This window comes from Lonchura striata, chromosome 29 (genome assembly GCF_046129695.1).
Source record: "Lonchura striata isolate bLonStr1 chromosome 29, bLonStr1.mat, whole genome shotgun sequence".
Lineage (NCBI taxonomy): Eukaryota > Metazoa > Chordata > Aves > Passeriformes > Estrildidae > Lonchura > Lonchura striata.
In genome coordinates, this window is record NC_134631.1 from 309,031 (window position 1) to 329,383 (window position 20,353).

At 45.2% G+C, this 20,353-nt stretch overlaps 1 protein-coding gene and 8 non-coding genes across 9 annotated transcripts; 7 read left to right on the top strand and 2 right to left on the bottom strand.

The window, feature by feature from the left end:
* Positions 1 to 157: 157 nt before the first annotated feature.
* RACK1 (receptor for activated C kinase 1) lies at positions 158 to 9,501 on the top strand. The gene is made up of 8 exons (XM_077788952.1): positions 158 to 378; positions 2,341 to 2,512; positions 3,725 to 3,872; positions 4,828 to 4,923; positions 5,003 to 5,113; positions 6,126 to 6,266; positions 7,829 to 7,939; positions 9,332 to 9,501. The coding sequence occupies exons 1-8, from the start codon at positions 270 to 272 to the stop codon at positions 9,395 to 9,397; spliced, it is 954 nt and encodes a 317-aa protein (XP_077645078.1). The 5' UTR covers positions 158 to 269; the 3' UTR covers positions 9,398 to 9,501.
* A 2,664-nt stretch (positions 9,502 to 12,165) lies between these two features.
* On the top strand, positions 12,166 to 12,238 carry TRNAV-CAC (transfer RNA valine (anticodon CAC)). The gene has a single exon. It is a non-coding gene; the product is annotated as a tRNA-Val (tRNA).
* Positions 12,239 to 13,125: 887 nt separating this feature from the next.
* TRNAE-CUC (transfer RNA glutamic acid (anticodon CUC)) lies at positions 13,126 to 13,197 on the top strand. Its single transcript has one exon. It is a non-coding gene; the product is annotated as a tRNA-Glu (tRNA).
* A 1,105-nt stretch (positions 13,198 to 14,302) lies between these two features.
* Positions 14,303 to 14,408, bottom strand: TRNAL-CAA (transfer RNA leucine (anticodon CAA)). Its single transcript has 2 exons — positions 14,371 to 14,408; positions 14,303 to 14,348 (listed from the first exon to the last, which is right to left on the bottom strand). It is a non-coding gene; the product is annotated as a tRNA-Leu (tRNA).
* A 1,301-nt stretch (positions 14,409 to 15,709) lies between these two features.
* Positions 15,710 to 15,782, bottom strand: TRNAK-CUU (transfer RNA lysine (anticodon CUU)). Its single transcript has one exon. It is a non-coding gene; the product is annotated as a tRNA-Lys (tRNA).
* An 886-nt stretch (positions 15,783 to 16,668) lies between these two features.
* Positions 16,669 to 16,741, top strand: TRNAV-CAC (transfer RNA valine (anticodon CAC)). Its single transcript has one exon. It is a non-coding gene; the product is annotated as a tRNA-Val (tRNA).
* A 1,175-nt stretch (positions 16,742 to 17,916) lies between these two features.
* Positions 17,917 to 17,989, top strand: TRNAV-CAC (transfer RNA valine (anticodon CAC)). The gene has a single exon. It is a non-coding gene; the product is annotated as a tRNA-Val (tRNA).
* Positions 17,990 to 18,907: 918 nt separating this feature from the next.
* On the top strand, positions 18,908 to 18,979 carry TRNAE-CUC (transfer RNA glutamic acid (anticodon CUC)). Its single transcript has one exon. It is a non-coding gene; the product is annotated as a tRNA-Glu (tRNA).
* A 1,053-nt stretch (positions 18,980 to 20,032) lies between these two features.
* Positions 20,033 to 20,105, top strand: TRNAK-CUU (transfer RNA lysine (anticodon CUU)). Its single transcript has one exon. It is a non-coding gene; the product is annotated as a tRNA-Lys (tRNA).
* Positions 20,106 to 20,353: the final 248 nt, after the last annotated feature.

Sequence of the window (20,353 nt, forward strand, 5' to 3'; positions counted from 1 at the left end):
TTTGGGCCTCCTGGAACCTTCCCCGAGACCCCCCCCAAATCCCCGCCTCCATTTTCCGTACACCAAAATGGCGCCGCCTCCTTACTCCCCCCATACCGGCCGCCATCATTCCGTACGGAACTGACGTCACTTCCGCTTCTCCCGGAAGCGGCGCCTCCTCTTTCTCCCCGCCGCCGCCTGAGGGGACGGAGGGCTGCGCGCCGAGGCCGCCGCGAACCCGCCGCGAATCCGCCGCCATCCTCGGCGCCGCCGCCTCCATCGGCGCCGCCATGACGGAGCAGATGACCCTGCGGGGGACCCTGAAGGGCCACAATGGTTGGGTGACGCAGATCGCCACCACGCCGCAGTTCCCGGACATGATCCTGTCGGCGTCGCGCGGTGAGGGCGGCCATGGGGATGGAGGGGGGGGGGGGCACCCACGGGGGAAATGGGGCTGGGGGCACCTACAGGGGAAATGGGGGGGACCCATGGGTGAAATGGGGCTGGGGGCACCCATAGGGGAAATGGGGGGGACCCATGGGTGAAATGGGGCTGGGGGCACCCATAGGGGAAATTGGGGGGTGGGAGATGGGGGGGAAATGGGGCTGGGGGCACCCACGGGGGAAATGGGGCTGGGGGCACCCATAGGGGAATTGGGGCTGGGGGCACCCATAGGGGAAATGGGGCTGGGGGCACCTACAGGGGAAATGGGGCTGGGGGCACCTGCAGGGGAAATGGGGCTGGGGGCACCCATAGGTGAAATGGGGCTGGGGGCACCCATGGGTGAAATGGGTGGGAGATGGGGTGAAATAGGGCTGGGGGCACCCACGGGGGAAATGGGGCTGGGGGCACCCATGGGGGAAATGGGGCTGGGGGCACCCACGGGGGAAATGGGGCTGGGGGCACCCACGGGGGAAATGGGGCTGGGGGCACCTACAGGGGAAATGGGGCTGGGGGCACCCACGGGGGAAATGGGGCTGGGGGCACCCACGGGGGAAATGGGTGGGAGATGGGGGAAATGGGGCTGGGGGCACCTACAGGGGAAATGGGGCTGGGGGCACCCACGGGGGAAATGGGGCTGGGGGCACCCATGGGTGAAATGGGGCTGGGGGCACCCACGGGGGAAATGGGGCTGGGGGCACCCATAGGGGAAATGGGGCTGGGGGCACCCATAGGGGAAATGGGGCTGGGGGCACCCACGGGGGAAATGGGGCTGGGGGCACCCATAGGGGAAATGGGGCTGGGGGCACCCATGGGTGAAATGGGGCTGGGGGCACCTACAGGGGAAATGGGGCTGGGGGCACCCACGGGGGAAATGGGGCTGGGGGCACCCACGGGGGAAATGGGTGGGAGATGGGGGAAATGGGGCTGGGGGCACCTACAGGGGAAATGGGGCTGGGGGCACCCACGGGGGAAATGGGGCTGGGGGCACCCATGGGTGAAATGGGGCTGGGGGCACCCACGGGGGAAATGGGGCTGGGGGCACCCATAGGGGAAATGGGGCTGGGGGCACCCATAGGGGAAATGGGGCTGGGGGCACCCACGGGGGAAATGGGGCTGGGGGCACCCATAGGGGAAATGGGGCTGGGGGCACCCATGGGTGAAATGGGGCTGGGGGCACCTACAGGGGAAATGGGGCTGGGGGCACCTACAGGGGAAATGGGGCTGGGGGCACCCATGGGTGAAATGGGTGGGAGATGGGGTGAAATGGGGCTGGGGGCACCCACGGGGGAAATGGGGCTGGGGGCACCCATGGGTGAAATGGGTGGGAGATGGGGTGAAATGGGGCTGGGGGCACCCATGGGGGAAATGGGGCTGGGGGCACCCATAGGGGAAATGGGGCTGGGGGCACCCACGGGTGGGGGACCCCAAACCCACCAAGAATGGCCCAAACCCACCAAGAATGACCCAAACCCACCAAGAATGATCCAAACCCACCAAGAACCACCTCAAACCTACCAAGGATGACCCAAAACCACCCCAAACCCACCAAAAATGACCCAAACCCACCAAAGATGACCCCAAACCCACCAAGAAGCACCTAAAACCCACCAAGAATGACCCAAACCCACCAAGAATGACCCAAACCCACCAAGAACGACCTCAAACCCACCAAGAATGACCCAAACCCACCAAGAATGACCCAAACCCACCAAGAACCACCTCAAACCCACCAAGAATGACCCAAATCCAACAAGGATGACCCAAAACCACCCCAAACCCACCAAGAGCCACCCCAAACCCACCAAGAATGACCCAAACCCACCAAGAACCACCCCAAACCCACCAAGGATGACCCCAAACCCACCAAGAACCAAGGATATCCATGGAGGTGACACCCCCCGCTTGTCCCCACCCCAGACAAGACCATCATCATGTGGAAGCTGACGCGCGATGAGACCAACTACGGGATCCCGCAGCGGGCGCTGCGCGGCCACTCGCACTTCGTCAGCGACGTGGTCATCTCCTCGGACGGGCAGTTTGCGCTCTCAGGCTCCTGGGACGGGACCCTGCGCCTCTGGGACCTCACCACGTCCGTTTTGGGGTTCCACCTAAAATTTGGGGGTCTTTAGAGAAGGTTTTGGGGTCCCACCAGGGTCAGAATTTGGGTAAATCCCGAATTTTTGGGGTGGGATTGAGAAGGTTTGAGGTGTCCACCATCCTTTCTTCTCTGGGATCTCACTACGTGGGTTTTGGGGTCCCACCAGGGTCAGAATTTGGGTAAATCCTGAATTTTTGGGGTGGGATTGAGAAGGTTTGAGGTGTCCACCATCCTTTCTTCTCTGGGATCTCACCACGTGGGTTTTGGGGTCCCACCAGGGTCAGGTTGTCCCAAAAGTTGGGGAAATTTGGGATTTTTGGGGTGGGATTGAGGTGTCCACCATCCTTTCTCCTCTGGGATCTCACCACGTGGGTTTTGGGGTCCCACCAGGGGTTTTGGGTCTCACCAGCGTCAGATCATCCCAAAATTTGGGTAAATCCCAAATTTTTGGGTCGGAATTTGGGATTTTCGAGCTGCTCGCCCCTCTCCCGATGATTAGACCTGACGTCTCCATCCGATCCCACGGGATCTGACGACACGTCCTGCAATGATGATGGGAGAACATTTCGGGGGAGCAGCCCAATTTTGGGCAAAATTTTGGGGTGTCCCAGACAAGAAGACCATCATTTATGGAACCGAACTCATCCCACCCCAAAAAACATTTTTTCACCCCAATTCCTGCCTGTTTTTCCCCATTTTTGGTGGGTTTTTTTGGTTCTCCATGTGGTTTTTGGGTTCTCAACCTGGTTTTGGGGTTCTCCACCTGGTTTTTGGGGTTCTCCACCTGGTTTTTGAGTTTTCCAACTGGTTTTAGGGTTCTCCACCTGGTTTTGGGGTTCCTCCATGGTTTTTTGGGTTCTCCACCTGGTTTTTTGGTTCCTCCATGGTTTTTTGGGTTCTCCACCTGGTTTTTGGGGTTCTCTACCTGCTTTTTGAGTTTTCCATTTGGTTTTTTGGGTTCTCCACCTGGTTTTTGGGGTTCTCCACCTGGTTTATGGGTTCTCCACCTGGCTTTTTGGTTTTCCACCTGGTTTTGGGGTTCTCCACCTGGTTTTTGGGTTCTCCCCATGGTTTTTTGGGGTTCTCCCCGTGGTTTTTGAGTTCTCCACCTGGTTTTTGGTTTCCCCCATGTTTTTTTGGGTTCTCCACCTGGTTTTTGGGGTTCCACCATGGTTTTCAGGCTGCTGACCTCGATCCTCGCAGGGGGACGACCACGAGGCGCTTCGTGGGTCACACCAAGGACGTTCTGAGCGTGGCCTTCTCCTCGGACAACCGGCAGATCGTGTCCGGCTCGCGGGACAAGACCATCAAGCTCTGGAACACCTTGGGGGTCTGCAAGTACACGGTGCAGGTGAGACCTGGGCAGGGTCGATTTTGGGACTTTGGGGGCGTTTTTGGGGGGTTTTGGTCCTTTTTGGTGGGTTTGAGGTGGTTCTTGGTGGGTTTGAGGTGGTTCTTGGTGGGTTTGGGTCATTCTTGGTGGGTTTAGGGTCGTTCTTGGTGGGTTTAGGGTCGTTCTTGGTGGGTTTGGGGTCAGTTTTGGTGGGTTTGGATCATCCTTGTTGGGTTTGGATCGTTCTTGGTGGGTTTTGGTCATTTTTGGTGGGTTTGGGTCATCCTTGGTGGGTTTGGGATTGTTCTTGGTGGGTTTTGGTCATTTTTGGTGGCTTTGGGTCATCCTTGGTGGGTTTGGGTCGTTCTTGGTGGGTTTGGGGTCAGTTTTGGTGGGTTTGGATCATCCTTGTTGGGTTTGGATCGTTCTTGGTGGGTTTTGGTCATTCTTGGTGGGTTTGGGTCATCCTTGGTAGGTTTGGGGTGGTTCTTGGTGGGTTTGGGTCATTCTTGGTGGCTTTGGGTCGTTCTTGGTGGTTCTGGGTCATCCTTGGTGGCTTTGGGTCATTCTTGGTGGGTTTGGGTCATTCTTGGTGGCTTTGGGTCGTTCTTGGTGGTTCTGGGTCATCCTTGGTGGCTTTGGGTCATTCTTGGTGGGTTTGGGTCATTCTTGGTGGCTTTGGGTCATTCTTGGTGGTTTTGGGTCATTCTTGGTGGCTTTGGGTCATTCTTGGTGGCTTTGGGTCATCCTTGGTGGCTTTGGCTCATTCTTGGTGACTTTGGGTCATCCTTGGTGGTTTTGGGTCATTTTTGGGGTGGTTCTTGTTGGCTTTTGGGTCAATCTTGGAGAATTTGGGTCAACTTTGTTGACTTTTGGTCCTTTTTTGTTGCCGTTCTTTCGGTTCCTCCCGGTTCTCCTCCACCCTGCACTCCGTCCCGTCACCGGTGTCTTCTCCTGCCACGTCCCACCACAGGACGAGAGCCACTCCGAGTGGGTCTCCTGCGTCCGCTTCTCGCCCAACAGCAGCAACCCCATCATCGTCTCCTGCGGCTGGGACAAGCTGGTCAAGGTCAGCTTCTGGAGCTCCTCCAAACCTCCAAAAAAACCCCAAATTTTGGCTCTTCTCACCTGGAATTTCTCCATCCCAGGTGTGGAACTTGGCCAACTGCAAGCTGAAGACCAACCACATCGGCCACACGGGCTACCTCAACACGGTCACCGTGTCCCCCGACGGCTCGCTCTGCGCCTCCGGCGGCAAGGTGCGCCTGGGGTGGTCCTGGGAGGTTCCTCAGCTCCCGGGGGGTCTTCGTGGAGGTTCTGGAGATCTTCATGGAGGTTCTGGAGAACTTCATGGAGGTTTTGGAGATCTTTATGGAGGTTCTTAAGATCTTTATGGAGGTTTTGAGAACTTCATGGAGGTTTTGGAGATATTCATGGAGGTTTTGAGAACTTCATGGAGATTCTGGAGATCTTCATGGAGGTTCTGGAGAACTTCATGGAGGTTTTGGAGATATTCATGGAGGTTTTGGAGGTTTTTATGGAGGTTTTGAGAACTTCATGGAAATTCTGGAGATCTTCATGGAGGTTCTTGGGGTACTTCAAGGAACCTCTTGAGATCTGAAATGGTCCTGGGAGGTTTCTGGAAGGTTCCTCAGCTCCTGGGGGATCTTCATGGAGGTTCTGGAGATCTTCATGGAGGTTCTTGAGAACTTCCTGGAGGTTTTGAGACTTTTATGGAGGTTTTGAGAACTTCGTGGAGGTTCTGGAGAACTTCATGGAGGTGCTTGAGAACTTCCTAAAGGTTCTTGAGATCTTTTGGAGCTCCTTGAGACCTTTTGGAGCTCACGGGGACGTTCCTGAGCTCCTGGGGAATTGTTCTGAAGCTCTTTGAGATCTTCCTGGAGGTTCTTGAGAACTTCCTGGAGGTTTTGGAGACCTTTTAGGAGACCCCAGGGAACCTCTTGAGATCTGGGATGTTCCTGGGATGTTCCTGGGACGTTCCTGAGCTCCTGGGGGATCTTCTGAAGCTCTTTGAGATCCTCCTGGAGGTTCTTGAGACCTTTTGGAGCTCATGGGGACGTTCTGGAGCTCTTGGGGGATCTTCCTGAAGCTCTTTAAGATCTTCCTGGAGGTTCTTGAGAACTTCCTGGAGGTTCCTGAGACCTTTTGGAGCTCCTCAAGACCTTTTGGAGCTCCTCGAGACCTTCTGGCCTCCATGACCCACATGTGGACCTCCAGGTGGGTCCACCCTGACTCTTGGGTTGTCCCCAGGACGGCCAGGCCATGCTGTGGGACCTCAACGAGGGCAAGCACCTCTACACGTTGGACGGCGGCGACGTCATCAACGCCCTCTGCTTCAGCCCCAACCGCTACTGGCTGTGCGCCGCCACCGGGCCCAGCATCAAGATCTGGGTGAGGAGAAGACAACCCCACCGGGGCAGTGGGACAACCCCCACGGGTGGTGGGAATCGGGGACGGGTCCGCCCGAAGCCATGATGAAACCTTGGGATGTCTCCGATTGTCCCGTGGGGAGACCCAGAGGCTGTTTCTGAGCTTGGGGTGGGGTGGGGACCTGGTGGGACCATGGTGGGGTCTGGGCAGGGTCTTGGTGGGACCATGGGGGGATCTCAGCAGGATCCGGGATGGGATCTGGAGAGGTACCAGGTGTGACCCAGGTGGGATCTGGAGAGGTTCCAGGTGGGATCTGGGCAGGATCCAGGTGGGACCTTGGTGGAACCTGGGTGAGATCCAGGTGGGATCTGGAGAGGTTCTAGGTGGGATCTGGGCAGGATCGAGGTGGGATCATGGTGGAATCTGGGCAGGATCGTGGTGGGACCATGGTGGGATCTCAGTGAGATCCAGGTGGGATTTCAGCAGGATCCAGGTGGGATCTGGGCAGAATTGTGGTGGGATCTGGACAGGATCGTGGTGGGATCCATGGTGGGATCTTGGCAGGCTCCAGGTGGGATCTGGGTGGGATCTCAGCAGGATCCACTCAGGATCCAGGTGAGATCTCAGCAGGATCCAGGTGGGACCATGGTGGAATCTGGAGAGGTTCCAGGTGGGATTTGGGGAAGTCCCAGGTGGGACCAGGTGGGATTTGGAGAAGATCCAGGTGGGATGTGAGCAGGATCCAGATGGCATCTGGAGAGGTTCCAGGTGTGACCGGGTGGGATCTGGAGAGGTTCCAGGTGTGACCGGGTGGGATCTGGGCAGGATCTGGACAAGATCCAGGTGGGACCAGGTGGGATCTGGAGAGGTTCAGGTGTGACTAGGTGGGATCTGGAGAGGTTCCAGGTGGGATCTGAAGTTCAGGTGGGATCTGGAGAAGTTCCAGGTGGCATCTGGAGAGGTTCCAGGTGTGCCCAGATGGGATCTGGAGAAGTTCAGGTGTGACTAGGTGGGATCTTGAGAGGTTCCAGGTGGGATCTGGAGAAGTTCAGGTGTGACTTGTTGGGATCTTGAGAGGTTCCAGGTGGGATCTGAAGTTCAGGTGGGATCTGGAGAAGTTCCAGGTGGCATCTGGAGAGGTTCAGGTGTGCCCAGATGGGATCTGGAGAAGTTCAGGTGTGACTAGGTGGGATCTTGAGAGGTTCCAGGTGGGATCTGGAGAAGTTCAGGTGTGACTAGGTGGGATCTTGAGAGGTTCCAGGTGGGATCTGGAGAAGTTCAGGTGTGACTAGATGGGATCTTGAGAGGTTCCAGGTGGGATCTGGAGAAGTTCAGGTGTGACTAGGTGGGATCTTGAGAGGTTCCAGGTGGGATCTGAAGTTCAGGTGGGATCTGGAGAGGTTCAGGTGTGCCCAGATGGGATCTGGAGAGGTTCAGGCATGACCAGGTGGGATCTGGAGAGGTTCCAGGTGGGATCTGAAGTCCAGGTGGGATCTGAGGAGGTTCCAGGTGGGATCTGGAGAAGTCCAGGCGTGCCCAGGTGGCACCTGGAGAGCTTCCGGGCCTGACCGGGTGTCCCGCAGGACCTGGAGGGGAAGATCATCGTGGACGAGCTGAAGCAGGAGGTCATCAGCACCAGCAGCAAAGCGGAGCCGCCCCAGTGCACCTCGCTGGCCTGGTCGGCCGACGGACAGGTGGGACCTCCTCACCTGGGTGGGATCTCCTCGGGTGGGACCTCCTCACACGGGTGGGACCTCCTCACCTGGGTGGGATCTCCTCACTTGGGTGGGATCTCCTCACCTGGGTGGGATCTCCTCACCTGGGTGGGATCTCCTCACTTGGGTGGGATCTCCTCACCTGGGTGGGATCTCCTCACCTGGGATCTCCTCACCTGGGACCTCCTCACACCTGGGTGGGACCTCCTCATCTGGGTGGGACCTCCTCGGGTGGGATCTCCTCGGGTGGGACCTCCTCACCCACCTGGGGACCTTCTCACCTGGGTGGGATCTCCTCGGGTGGGACCTCCTCACACCTGGGTGGGACCTCCTCATCTGGGTGGGATCTCCAGATGGGTGGGACCTTCTCACCCTCCTCGGGTGGGACCGCCTCACCTGGGACCTCCTCACCTGGGGACATCACCCACCTTGGGACCTCCTCACCCACCTGGGTGGGACCTCCTTGGGTGGGACCTCCTCACCCACCTGGGTGGGACCTCCTCACCTGGGGATGGGGGATTTGAGTGACCCTTGATGTTTGCGTGACCTTTAACCTTTTGAGTGACCCCTGAGTGACATTTGGCCTTTGAATGACCCCTGGGTGACCTTTGAGTGACCTTTAACCTTTTGAGTGACCCTTGACCCCTTAATGACCTTTGCGTAACCCTTGAGTGACCCCTGTGTGACACCTGAGTGACCTTTGGCCTTTGAGTGACCCCTGAGTGACCTTTGAATTACCCCCGAGTGACCTTTGGCCTTTGAATGACCCCTGAGTGACCCCTGAGTTACCTTTAATCTTTGAGTGACCCCTGAGTGACCTTTGAGTGACCTTTAACCTTTTGAGTGACCCTCGACCCCTTAATGACCTTTGCGTAACCCTTGACTGACCCCTGTGCGACCTTTGGCCTTTGAATGACCCCTGAGTGACCCTTGAGTGACCTTTAGCCTTTTGAGTGACCCTTGAGTGACCTTTGCGTGACCCTTGAGCAATTTCTGAGTGACCTTTGACCCCTGAGTGACCCTTGAGTGACCTTTGGCCTTTGAGTGACCCCTGAGTGACCTTTAGCCTTTTGAGTGACCTTTGCGTGACCCTTGAGCAATCTCTGAGTGACCTTTAATCCCTGAGTGACCCTTGAGTGACCTTTGGCCTTTGAGTGACCCCTGAGTGACCTTTAACCTTCTGAGTGACCCTTAAGTGACCTTTGAGTGACCCTTGAGTGACCTTTAGCCTTTTGAGTGACCTTTGCGTGACCCTTGAGCGATCTCTGAGCGACCTTTGACCCCTGAGTGACCTTTGAGCGACCCCCGAGTGACCCTTGACCTTTGCGTGACCTTTTGACCCCCGGCTGACCTCTGACCTTTCACCCCCAGACCCTCTTCGCCGGCTACACCGACAACCTGGTGCGGGTGTGGCAGGTGACCATCGGCACCCGCTGACCCAAAATCCGCCTTTTTCACCCCAAAAATCGAAAAGTCGCCGCCGGAGTCGCTTCCCGTCACCTCCGCAAAGAAATAAAAGAAAAAGAAAAATAAAAATGAAAGTTCTGATGACGTCATCGGGGGAGGGATTTCAGGGCCGTTTCTCGCGTTTTGGGGGAAAATCTTAAATTTAACAAAAAACCCAAAAATTAAAAAAAAACACACCCGAAACTTAAAATAAAAAACACCCCAAAATTTAAAGAAAACCCCAAAATTTAAAAACAAAAATTTTTTTTAAAAAAAACCCCAAAATTTAAAAAAAAACCCCAAAAAATAAAAAGTTTTCCCGGTGCTTGTCCAGTTCTCCCGGTGCTCGTCCGGTTCTCCTGGTTTTCCCGGTTCCCTCACAGTTCTCCCGGTTCCTGTCCGGTTCTCCCGGTTCCCACCCGGTTCTCCCGGTTCTCCCGGTTCCCTCCCGGTTCCCGCCCGGTTCTCCCGGTTCCCATCCGGTTCTCCCAGTTCCCGCCCGGTTCTCCCAGTTCCCTCCCGGTTCCCGCCCGGTTCTCCCGGGAATCGCCGCGGCTTTTCCGCCTTCCGGCGCTCCCCGTGACCGGGGCTGGCTCCGGTTCCCGAGCGACGGCGGGGCGGGGCGGGAGCGTCACTTCCGCCTCTCGGTGCCCCCGGTGGACCGGGGGGCGGCGGGGCTTGGGCGGGAAACGGGGCGGTCCGAGCCCCAAGTCCCGGTTCTGGTCCCGGTACGGGTCCGGTTCCCCGTCTCTCCATCAGTCCCATTCCCGGTCCCGGTCCGGGTCCTGGTCCCGGTCCCGGTCCCGGTCCGGGTCCCGGTCCCAGTCCCGGTCCTGGTCTCGGTTCTGGTCCCGGTACGGGTCCGGTTCCCCGTCTCTCCATCAGTCCCATTCCCGGTCCCGGTCCCGGTCCGGTTCCCGGTCCCGGTCCCACTCCCAGTCCCACTCCCCATCCTGATCTTGGTCCCGGTCCCGGTCCCGGTCCCGGTCCCGGTCCTGGTCCCGGTCTGGGTCTCACTCCCGGTCCTGGTTCTGGTCCTGGTCTGGGTCCCGGTCCCGGTCCCGGTCCCGGTGCGGGTCCCGGTCCCAGTCCCGCTCCCGGTCACCGTCCCGGTCCGGGTCACCGTCCCAGTCCCGGTCCTGGTCCGGGTCCCATTCCCGGTCCTGGTCCCGGTTCGGGTCCTGGTCCGGTTCCCGGTCTCTATCAGTCCCACTCTCGGTCCCGGTCCCGGTCCTGGTCCTGGTCCAGTTCCTGGGCCTGGTCCCGGTCCTGCTCCCGGTTCCGGTCCTGGTCCGGGTCCCACTCCGAATTTTGGTCCAATTCCCATTCCCGGTCCCGGTGCTGGTCCCGATCCAGGTTCCGGTCTTGGTCCCACTCCCGGTCCCGGTTCCATTCCCGGTCTTGGTCCTGCTCCTGTTCGTAGTCCTGCTCCCGTTCCCGGTCCTGCTCCCGGTTCCGGTCCCGGTCCGGGTCCCAGTCTGGGTCCTGATCCTGATCTTGGTCCTGGTCCTGGTCCCGGTCCCGATCCAGGTCACGGTCCGGTTCCCAGTCCCGGTTCCGGTCTCACACCATCTCTCGGTCCAACTCCCACTCCCGGTCCGGGTCCCGGTCCCGGTTCCAGTCCCGGTTCTGGTCCCGTTCCCACTCCTACTCCCGGTCCCGGTCCGGTTCCGGTCCTGCTCCAGGTCCGGGTCCCATTCCCGGTCCGGTTCCGGTCCCGCTCCCGCTCCCGGTCCGGTTCCCTTCCCGGTTCTGGTCCCGTTCCCACTCCTGCTCCCGGTCCCGGTCCCGATTCTGGTCCCGTTCCCACTCCTACTCCCGGTCCCGGTCCGGTTCCGGTCCTGCTCCCGGTCCAGGTCCCACTCCTGCTCCCGGTCCCGGTCCTGGTCCCGTTCCCACTCCTACTCCCGGTCCCGGTCCGGTTCTGGTCCTGCTCCCGGTCCGGGTCCCATTCCCGGTCCGGTTCCAGTCCCGCTCCCGCTCCCGGTCCGGTTCTGGTCCCGTTCCCACTCCTGCTCCCGGTTCCGGTCCCGGTCCTGGTCCTGTTCCCACTCCTACTCCCGGTCCGGTTCCGGTCCTGCTCCCGGTCCGGGTCCTATTCCCGGTCCGGTTCCGGTCCCAGTCCCAGTCCGGTTCCGGTCCTGCTCCAGGTCCGGGTCCCATTCCCGGTCTGGTTCCGGTCCCGGTCCCAGTCCCGCTCCCGGTCCCGGTCCTGGTCCCGATTCTGGTCCCGTTCCCACTCCTGCTCCCGGTCCCAGTCCGGTTCCGGTCCTGCTCCCGGTCCGGTTCCCGTTCCCGGTTCTGGTCCCGGTCCCGCTCCCATTTTCCCCAAATTCTCTTTTTTCCGCACTTTTTCCCTCCGTGCAGCGCGGAGCGGGCGCGCCGTTTCTGTGGTGTAGCGGTGATCACGTTCGCTTTTATTTTATTTTATTTTATTTTATTTTATTTTATTTTATTTTATTTTATTTTATTTTATTTCATTTCATTTTATTTTATTTTATTTTATTTTATTTTATTTTATTTTATTTTATTTTATTTTATTTCGAGCCCGTTAGGGAAGCGCAGCGTCGCACGGCGTTTCTGTAGTGTAGTGGTTATCACGTTTGCCTTTAATTTAATTTAATTTAATTTAATTTAATTTAATTTAATTTAATTTAATTTTATTTTATTTTATTTTATTTTATTTTATTTTATTTTATTTTATTTTATTTTATTTTATTTTATTTCGAGCCCGTTAGGGAAGCGCAGCGTCGCACGGCGTTTCTGTAGTGTAGTGGTTATCACGTTCGCCTCACACGCGAAAGGTCCCCGGTTCGAAACCGGGCAGAAACAGCCAATTTCTCCTTTTTTTCTCCTTTTTTTCCTTTTTCCCCTCATTTTCCCCCTCACTTTTACATTTTCATCCCATCTGAGCCATTTTTCTCCTTTTTTCCCTTTTCTTCCCCTCACATCTGAAACAATTTGGGCAGAATTTGACCCAATTTTAGCAAAATTTGACCCAATTTTGGCAGAATTTGACCCAATTTTAGGCAAAATTTGACCCAATTTTGTGCAAAATCAATTTTGGCAGTGTAGCCCAATTTGGGCAGAATTTGACCCAATTCTGGGCAGAATTTCACCCAATTTTGGTAAGAATTTGACCCAATTTGGGCAGAATTTGACCCAATATTTGCAGAATTTGACGCAATTTGGCCAGAATTTGACCAAATTTGGGCAAAATTTGACCCAATTTTGGGCAGAATTTCAGGTTGTGCCCCAGACCCCATTTTGGGTGTAAAATCCCCTTTTTCCCATCATTTCCCTGACCCCATTTTGGGTGTAAAATCCCCTTTTTCCCATCATTTCCCTGACCCCATTTTGGGTGTAAAATCCCCTTTTTCCCATCATTTCCCTGACCCCATTTTGGGTGTAAAATTCCCATTTTTCCCATCATTTCCCTGACCCCATTTTGGGTGTAAAATTCCCCTTTTTCCCATCATTTCCCTGACCCCATTTTGGGTGTAAAATCCCCTTTTTTCCATCATTTCTGCCAGGACAATCCGCACTTGGGTGGGTGAAATGATGGTTGGAAAGTCGAGAGAAATTTTATCAGTCGGAATGTATGAAAAAAAGGGCAAAAAACACAGAAAAAACCCTTTTTTCCATCAATTTAGCCCCCCAAAAAATTAAAATATAATTAATTTGGGTGGTACTTTGGGGGGTACTGGCTAACATTGGCCTCCCTGGTGGTCTAGTGGTTAGGATTCGGCGCTCTCACCGCCGCGGCCCGGGTTCGATTCCCGGTCAGGGAAGGATTTTTTTAATTTACATAAAACCAATTAAAATTTCATTGATTTGTTCATTTATTTTAATCTCTTTTTAGTGAAACATCTCCTAAGCCCCAAAATTTCCCTTTTTCTCCTCTTTTTGGTGCTTCTCGCTCCGTTAGCGAGCGATAAATAAATGAGTAAAAAGGAAATAAGCAATAATGATATTTTATTTATTAAATGTATTGAATGTATTCATTTATATGAAAGGCGTTTAACGGCTGTGCTAAAATAACTGCAATTATAATATACATATATATAATAAAATTAATATTTATATTATATGACATTACATTACATTACATTATATTATATTATATTATATTATATTATATTATATTATATTATATAATGCAAATTTTTTATAATGTAAATAATATTTCTGTAATATATTAATATACTATATTATTATATATTATTTATAACACATGATTATTTGTAATATATTAGAAATAATATGTTTTTATTACAATATTTATATTACATTACATTACATTACATTACATTACATTACATTATATTATATTATATTATATTATATTATATATTTCATGATATGATACTGTGTTATATTAAATTATATTAAATTATATTAAATTAATTATATTCATTTATATTTAGTTATGTTACATTACATTACATTACATTATATATAAAATATTTAAAAAAATATATATATATATATATAAAATTCCGAAATTAAACAATGACGATTGTTGAGGCCTTAATTATTTGTAATTAGGATTTTTTAATGGAGATTAATCATTTCAGAAGGCAGCAAGATTTCCAAAAATTACAGAAACATGGAAAAGGGGGGGGAGATTTGAAATATGAACATTTTCTAATAATAATTATAAAAAATTGGAATTAATAACTTGAAAGAGAGGGATAATAATTGGAAAAAAATTGTAATTTTAGAGAGGGAAAAAATAAGATTTAAAAAGGGACTGACGCTTTGAAAAGGAGAATCATGATATCAAAAGGAATGAAAATTTGAAATGATTTATAATAATAGTAATTGATGAAGGAAGAATAATTTGGAAAAGGGGAATTAATTTAATTTATTTTTATTTTTGACCAAAATTGGCCGTGTCAGGAGTGGGATTCGAACCCACGCCTCCAGCAGGAGACCAGAATTCCCGAGGGAAGGAGAAATTCCTTGAGTCTGGCGCCTTAGACCACTCGGCCATCCTGACGGCGAAAATTTGGGGTAAAAAACAGTGAATCGGGCATTTAAAAATCAGAATTTGTCACTTTTATTTTAATTTAATTTAATTTAATTTAATAATTTAATTTAATTTAATTTAATTTAATTTAATTTAATTTAATTTAATTTTATTTTATTTTATTTTATTTTATTTTATTTTATTTTATTTTATTTTATTTTATTTTATTAAATTTTATTTTATTAAATTTTATTCATTTATTCATTCACTCATTCATTCATTAATTCATGTATTTATTTATTTATTTATTTTGGGTTTTTTGTTTGGGAGGCATTTAGTTTTATTTTAATTTACTTTTAATTAATTTTATTTTTTAAATTTTTTATCTTTGAGTCTGGCGCCTTAGACCACTCGGCCATCCTGACAGCGGAAATTTGGGGCAAAAAACAGCAAAACGGGCATTTAAAAATCAAAATTTGTCACTTTTATTCAATCATTCCTTCATTCATTCCTTCATTCATTCCTTCATTCATTCAATAAAAAAGGGAGGAAAAAAAAATGAACAAACGCCCAAAAAAGAAGGGAATAATAAGGTAAGAATAATAATTTTTAAGTATAATAATAATCAAGAAGAATAAATTTAAGTAATGAAAATTTAAAAATTACGATCATGTAAAAATGAGGAAAAATAAAATAATAAATGAGATGAGATTTCGGAAGTGAAAGGAATAAACATACATATAAATATATATATAAAAATAGATAAGAAGTATATATAATAAATACATATAATAAACATATCTAATAATTATATATATAATAAATATCTATAAAATAAATATAATTTTTGGGGGGATAAATATATATAATAAATACATATATTAAATATATCTAATAAATATATCTATAATAAATATCTATAAAATAAATATAATTTTTGGGGGGATAAATATATATAATAAATACATATATTAAATATATCTAATAAATATATCTATAATAAATATATATAAAATAAATATAATTTTTTGGGGGATAAATATATATAATAAATACATATATTAAATATCTCTAATAAATATATCTATAATAAATATCTATAAAATAAATATAATTTTTGGGGGGATAAATATATATAATAAATACATATATTAAATATATCTAATAAATATATCTATAATAAATATATATAAAATAAATATAATTTTGGGGGGGATAAATATATATAATAAATACATATATTAAATATATCTAATAAATATATCTATAATAAATATCTATAAAATAAATATAATTTTTTGGGGTGGATCAGTAATAAAATAAGATTTCTCCGCCCAACGTGGGGCTCGAACCCACGACCCTGAGATTAAGAGTCTCATGCTCTGCCGACTGAGCTAGCCGGGCGCTGGGATATTAACGACAAAATTCCATTTTTTTCCCCCAAATTTTCGTCCTGATTTTGGGTAAATTTGGGGCAAAAGCTCCAAAAGGATCCCCCGGGAACCAAAAAAAAAATCCCGCCCAAAGGCGAGAGGTTCCGGAGTGATTTTAACCCTGTTGAAACGAGAAAATAAAATAAATATTCCATATTTTGGTGGGTTCTGAGTGTGGAATTCCCAAAAATAAAATAAATATTTATTTTGGTGGATCTCAAGTATGGAATTCCCAAAAATGCAAATAAATATTTATTTCGGTGTATCCTGAGTGTGGAATTCCCAAAAATAGAAATAAATATTCAAAATCTTGGTCCATCCCATTCCCAAACTGACAAATTAATTTAATTTAATTTAATTTAATTTAATTTAATTTAATTTAATTTAATTTAATTTAATTTTTATTTTATTTTATTTTATTTTATTTTATTTTATTTTAAGAAGCACAGCACCGCCCGTTTCTGTAGTGTAGCGATTATCACGTTCGCTTTTATTTTATTTTATTTTATTTTATTTTATTTTATTTTATTTTATTTTATTTTATTTTATTTTATTTTATTTTATTTTATTTTATTTTATTTTATTTTATTTTATTTTATTTTATTTTGTTTTGTTTTGTTTTGATTTATTTTATTTTATTTTATTTTATTTCGAGCCCGTTAGGGAAGCGCAGCGTGGCACGGCGTTTCTGTAGTGTAGTGGTTATCACGTTTGCCTTTAATTTAATTTAATTTAATTTAATTTAATTTAATTTAATTTAATTTTATTTTATTTTATTTTATTTTATTTTATTTTATTTTATTTTATTTTATTTTATTTTATTTCGAGCCCGTTAGGGAAGCGCAGCGTGGCACGGCGTTTCTGTAGTGTAGTGGTTATCACGTTCGCCTCACACGCGAAAGGTCCCCGGTTCGAAACCGGGCAGAAACAGCAAATTTTGGTTTAATTTTTAATTTTTAATTCTTCCCCAAATTCCTTCACGGCGACGCTGCTTAAAGAAAAAATCAATAATTAAAAAAAATATATATTTTTAGGACAAACTGCTGCATTTTTACTTTGTCGCTGAAAAATATAAAATATTTAAAAAAAATAAATAAAAAATATAAAATAGTCCAGAAAAATGCAAATATTAAAAATATTTCCCCCCAAAAAATTGGCAAAAATCAAAAATATTCCAGAAAAAAAACCTCAATTTTTAAAAATATTCCAGAAAAAAATTTCAAAACCATAAAATATTCCAGAAAAAAATGAGCAAAAAAAAAGGAACTATTTCAGAATAAACAAAAAAATTAAAAATATTTTAGAAACAAAAATTTCAAAACCCATAAAATTTCCTGAATTTTAAAAAATAATCAAAAATATAAACTATTTGTAGAAAAATGTACAAAATTTAAAAATATTCCACAAAAAGTTGCAAAAATTAAAAATATTCCAGAGGGAAAAAAATTAAAATATAAAATAGACCAGTATTTTAAAAAAAAATAATTCCGGAAAACAAAGGAAAAATATAAAATATTCCTGAAAAAAAAGCAAAAATATAAAAATATTTTTAAAAAAAGAATAAAAATATATAATATTGCAGAAAAAAAAGCAAAAAATTAAAAATATTCCAGAAAAAAGGGAAAAATTAAAAATGTTCCATTTTAAAAATCGCAAGAATAGAAAATATTCCATTAAAAAAGTACAAAAATATAAAATATTCCTGAAAAAAACCAAAAATAAAAAAATATTCCAGAAAAAAAGAACAAAAATTAAAAATATTCCTGAATAAAAGTATAGAAATATAAAATATTCCAGAAAAAATGGAAAAAAAATCCAGAAAAAAAAATTTAAAATATGCCAAAAAATTTGCAAAAATATAAAATATTCCTGAAGGGAAAAAAAAAATATTCCAGGAAATAAAAAGCAAAAATTAAAATTTAAAAAAAAATTTGCAAAAATAGAAATAATTCCCAGAATAAATTAAAAAAAAAATTAAAATATTGAAGAGAAAAAGCAGAAATTAAAAATATTCCAGGAAATAAATAAAATATATAAAATATTCCGGAAAATAAATTAAAAATTAAAAGTATTCTGGAAAAAATACAATAATAAACTCGTGCGGTGTTTCTGTAGTGTAGTGGTTATCACGTTCGCCTCACACGCGAAAGGTCCCCGGTTCGAAACCGGGCAGAAACAGCTGAAATTTTGAAAATTTTTTTCGTTTTTTTACCCTTTTTACCCCCAAAAAATAACCGAAAAAACCCCAAAATCTCCCCCAAAAAAAACCCAAAAAATGAAATTATTGTGTGGAGGAGGAGAGGAGGAGTTGGAGTCGCGCGTTTCTGCTCCTGGGGGGAATAATTTGAATTATTTGGGGTTTTTTTGGGGGGGTGAGTTGGGATCGCGGCCAAAATCCGCTCCTGATTTTGGGGGTTTCAGGTTGTTCCAAAAAAAACTCCAAAAAAAACCCAAAAACCCCCAAAAAAATCCAAAAAAATCCCCCCCAAAAAAAACCCCAAAAAACCCAAAATCCTCCAAAATCCCCCAAAAACCCCTTAAAATAACCCAAAAATAACCCGTAAAATCTCCAAAAAAACCAAAAAAATTCCCAAAACCCCCAAAAAACCAAAAAAAAACCCCCAAAAGCCTCAAAAAAAGGAAATTTGGGGAGTAAAAAGGAAATTTTTTGGAGGGTAAAAAGGAAATTTTTAGATAAAAAGGGAATTTTGGGGGCAAAAGGAAACTTTTTGGGGGTAAAAAGGGACATTTTTAGATGTATAAAAGTTTTTTTTGAGGGTAAAAAGGGATATTTTTGGGCGTTAAAAGGAAATTTCTTGCGGGTAAAAATTGAATTTTTGGGGGTAAAAAGGGAATTTTTTGGGTGTACAAAGGGAATTTTTTGAGTGTACAAAGTGAATTTCTGGGGGGTAAAAAGTGAATTTTTGGGCGTTAAAATGAGTATTTTGGAGGGTAAAAAAGGCATTTTTTGGGGGGAAAAGGGAACGTTTGGGGGAACAATTAAAATTTTGGGGGTAAAATGGGAGTTTTTTAAAGAATTTAACCCAAAAATGTGAATTTGGGTGGTATTTTGGGGGGTATTGGTTAGCATTGGGCTCCCTGGTGGTCTAGTGGTTAGGATTCGGCGCTCTCACCGCCGCGGCCCGGGTTCGATTCCCGGTCAGGGAAGAATTTCTTATTGACAAAAACCAATTAAAATTTCATTGATTTGTTCATTTCTTTTAATCTCTTTTTAGTGAAACATCTCCTAAGCCCCGAAATTTCCCTTTTTCTCCTCTTTTTGTGCTTCTCGCTCCGTTAGCGAGCGATAAATAAATGAGTAAATAAGAAATAAGCAATAATTTTTTTTATTAATTTTATTTATTAAATTTATTGAATGTATTCATTTATATGAAAGGCGTTTACCGGCTGTGCTAAAATAACTGCATTTATAATAAAGATATATATAATGATAAAAATAATATTAACATTATATTACATTACATTATATTGTATTATATTATATTACATGACAATATAATGCAGTATTTGTATTATAATATAAATAATATTTCTGTAATATATTATTATATATTATTTATACCACATGATTATTTGTAATATATTAGAAATAATACGTTTATAATACAATATTTATAGTATGTTATGTTATGTTATGTTATGTTATGTTATGTTATATTATGTTATATTATATTATATTTTGTTATATTATATTATATTTTGTTATATTATACTATATTATACTATATTATACTATATTATGTTATATTATGTTATATTATGTTATGTTATGTTATATTATATTATATTATATTATATTATATTATATTATATTATATTATATTATATTATATTATATTATATTATATTATATTATATTATATTATATTATATTATATTATATTATATTATATTATATTATATTACACTACATTATATTATACTACATTATACTACATTATACTATATTATACTACATTATACTACATTATATTATACTATATTATACTATACTATATTATACTAAATTATACTATATTACATTATATTATAAAAAATAAAAATCATTTTAGAAAAGGGGCAGAAACTCTTTAGGAGGGATCAGCGCTTCGCTTCTCGCGATGAAAATCCATTACAATTTTTTAACTCCCGGGTTCCCGAAAATTCCGAATTTTTGGGTGGGATTTTGCCTTTTCCAGCTTTTCCCGGAGCGCTCCCAGCGCCCGGCTAGCTCAGTCGGCAGAGCATGAGACTCTTAATCTCAGGGTCGTGGGTTCGAGCCCCACGTTGGGCGGAGAAATGTTATTTTTATTGATCCACGCCAAAAAATTGTATTTATTACAGATATATTTATTGTGGATATATTTGTTATAGACATATTTATTATATATATTTATAATATATATTATATATATAAGTCTATTTATTATATATCTATTTATTATGTATATATATTTTATATTTATTTATTATATATTTATTATAGATATTTTATAATATATATTTTTTTATAATATCTATTTTTATTATATATATTCATAG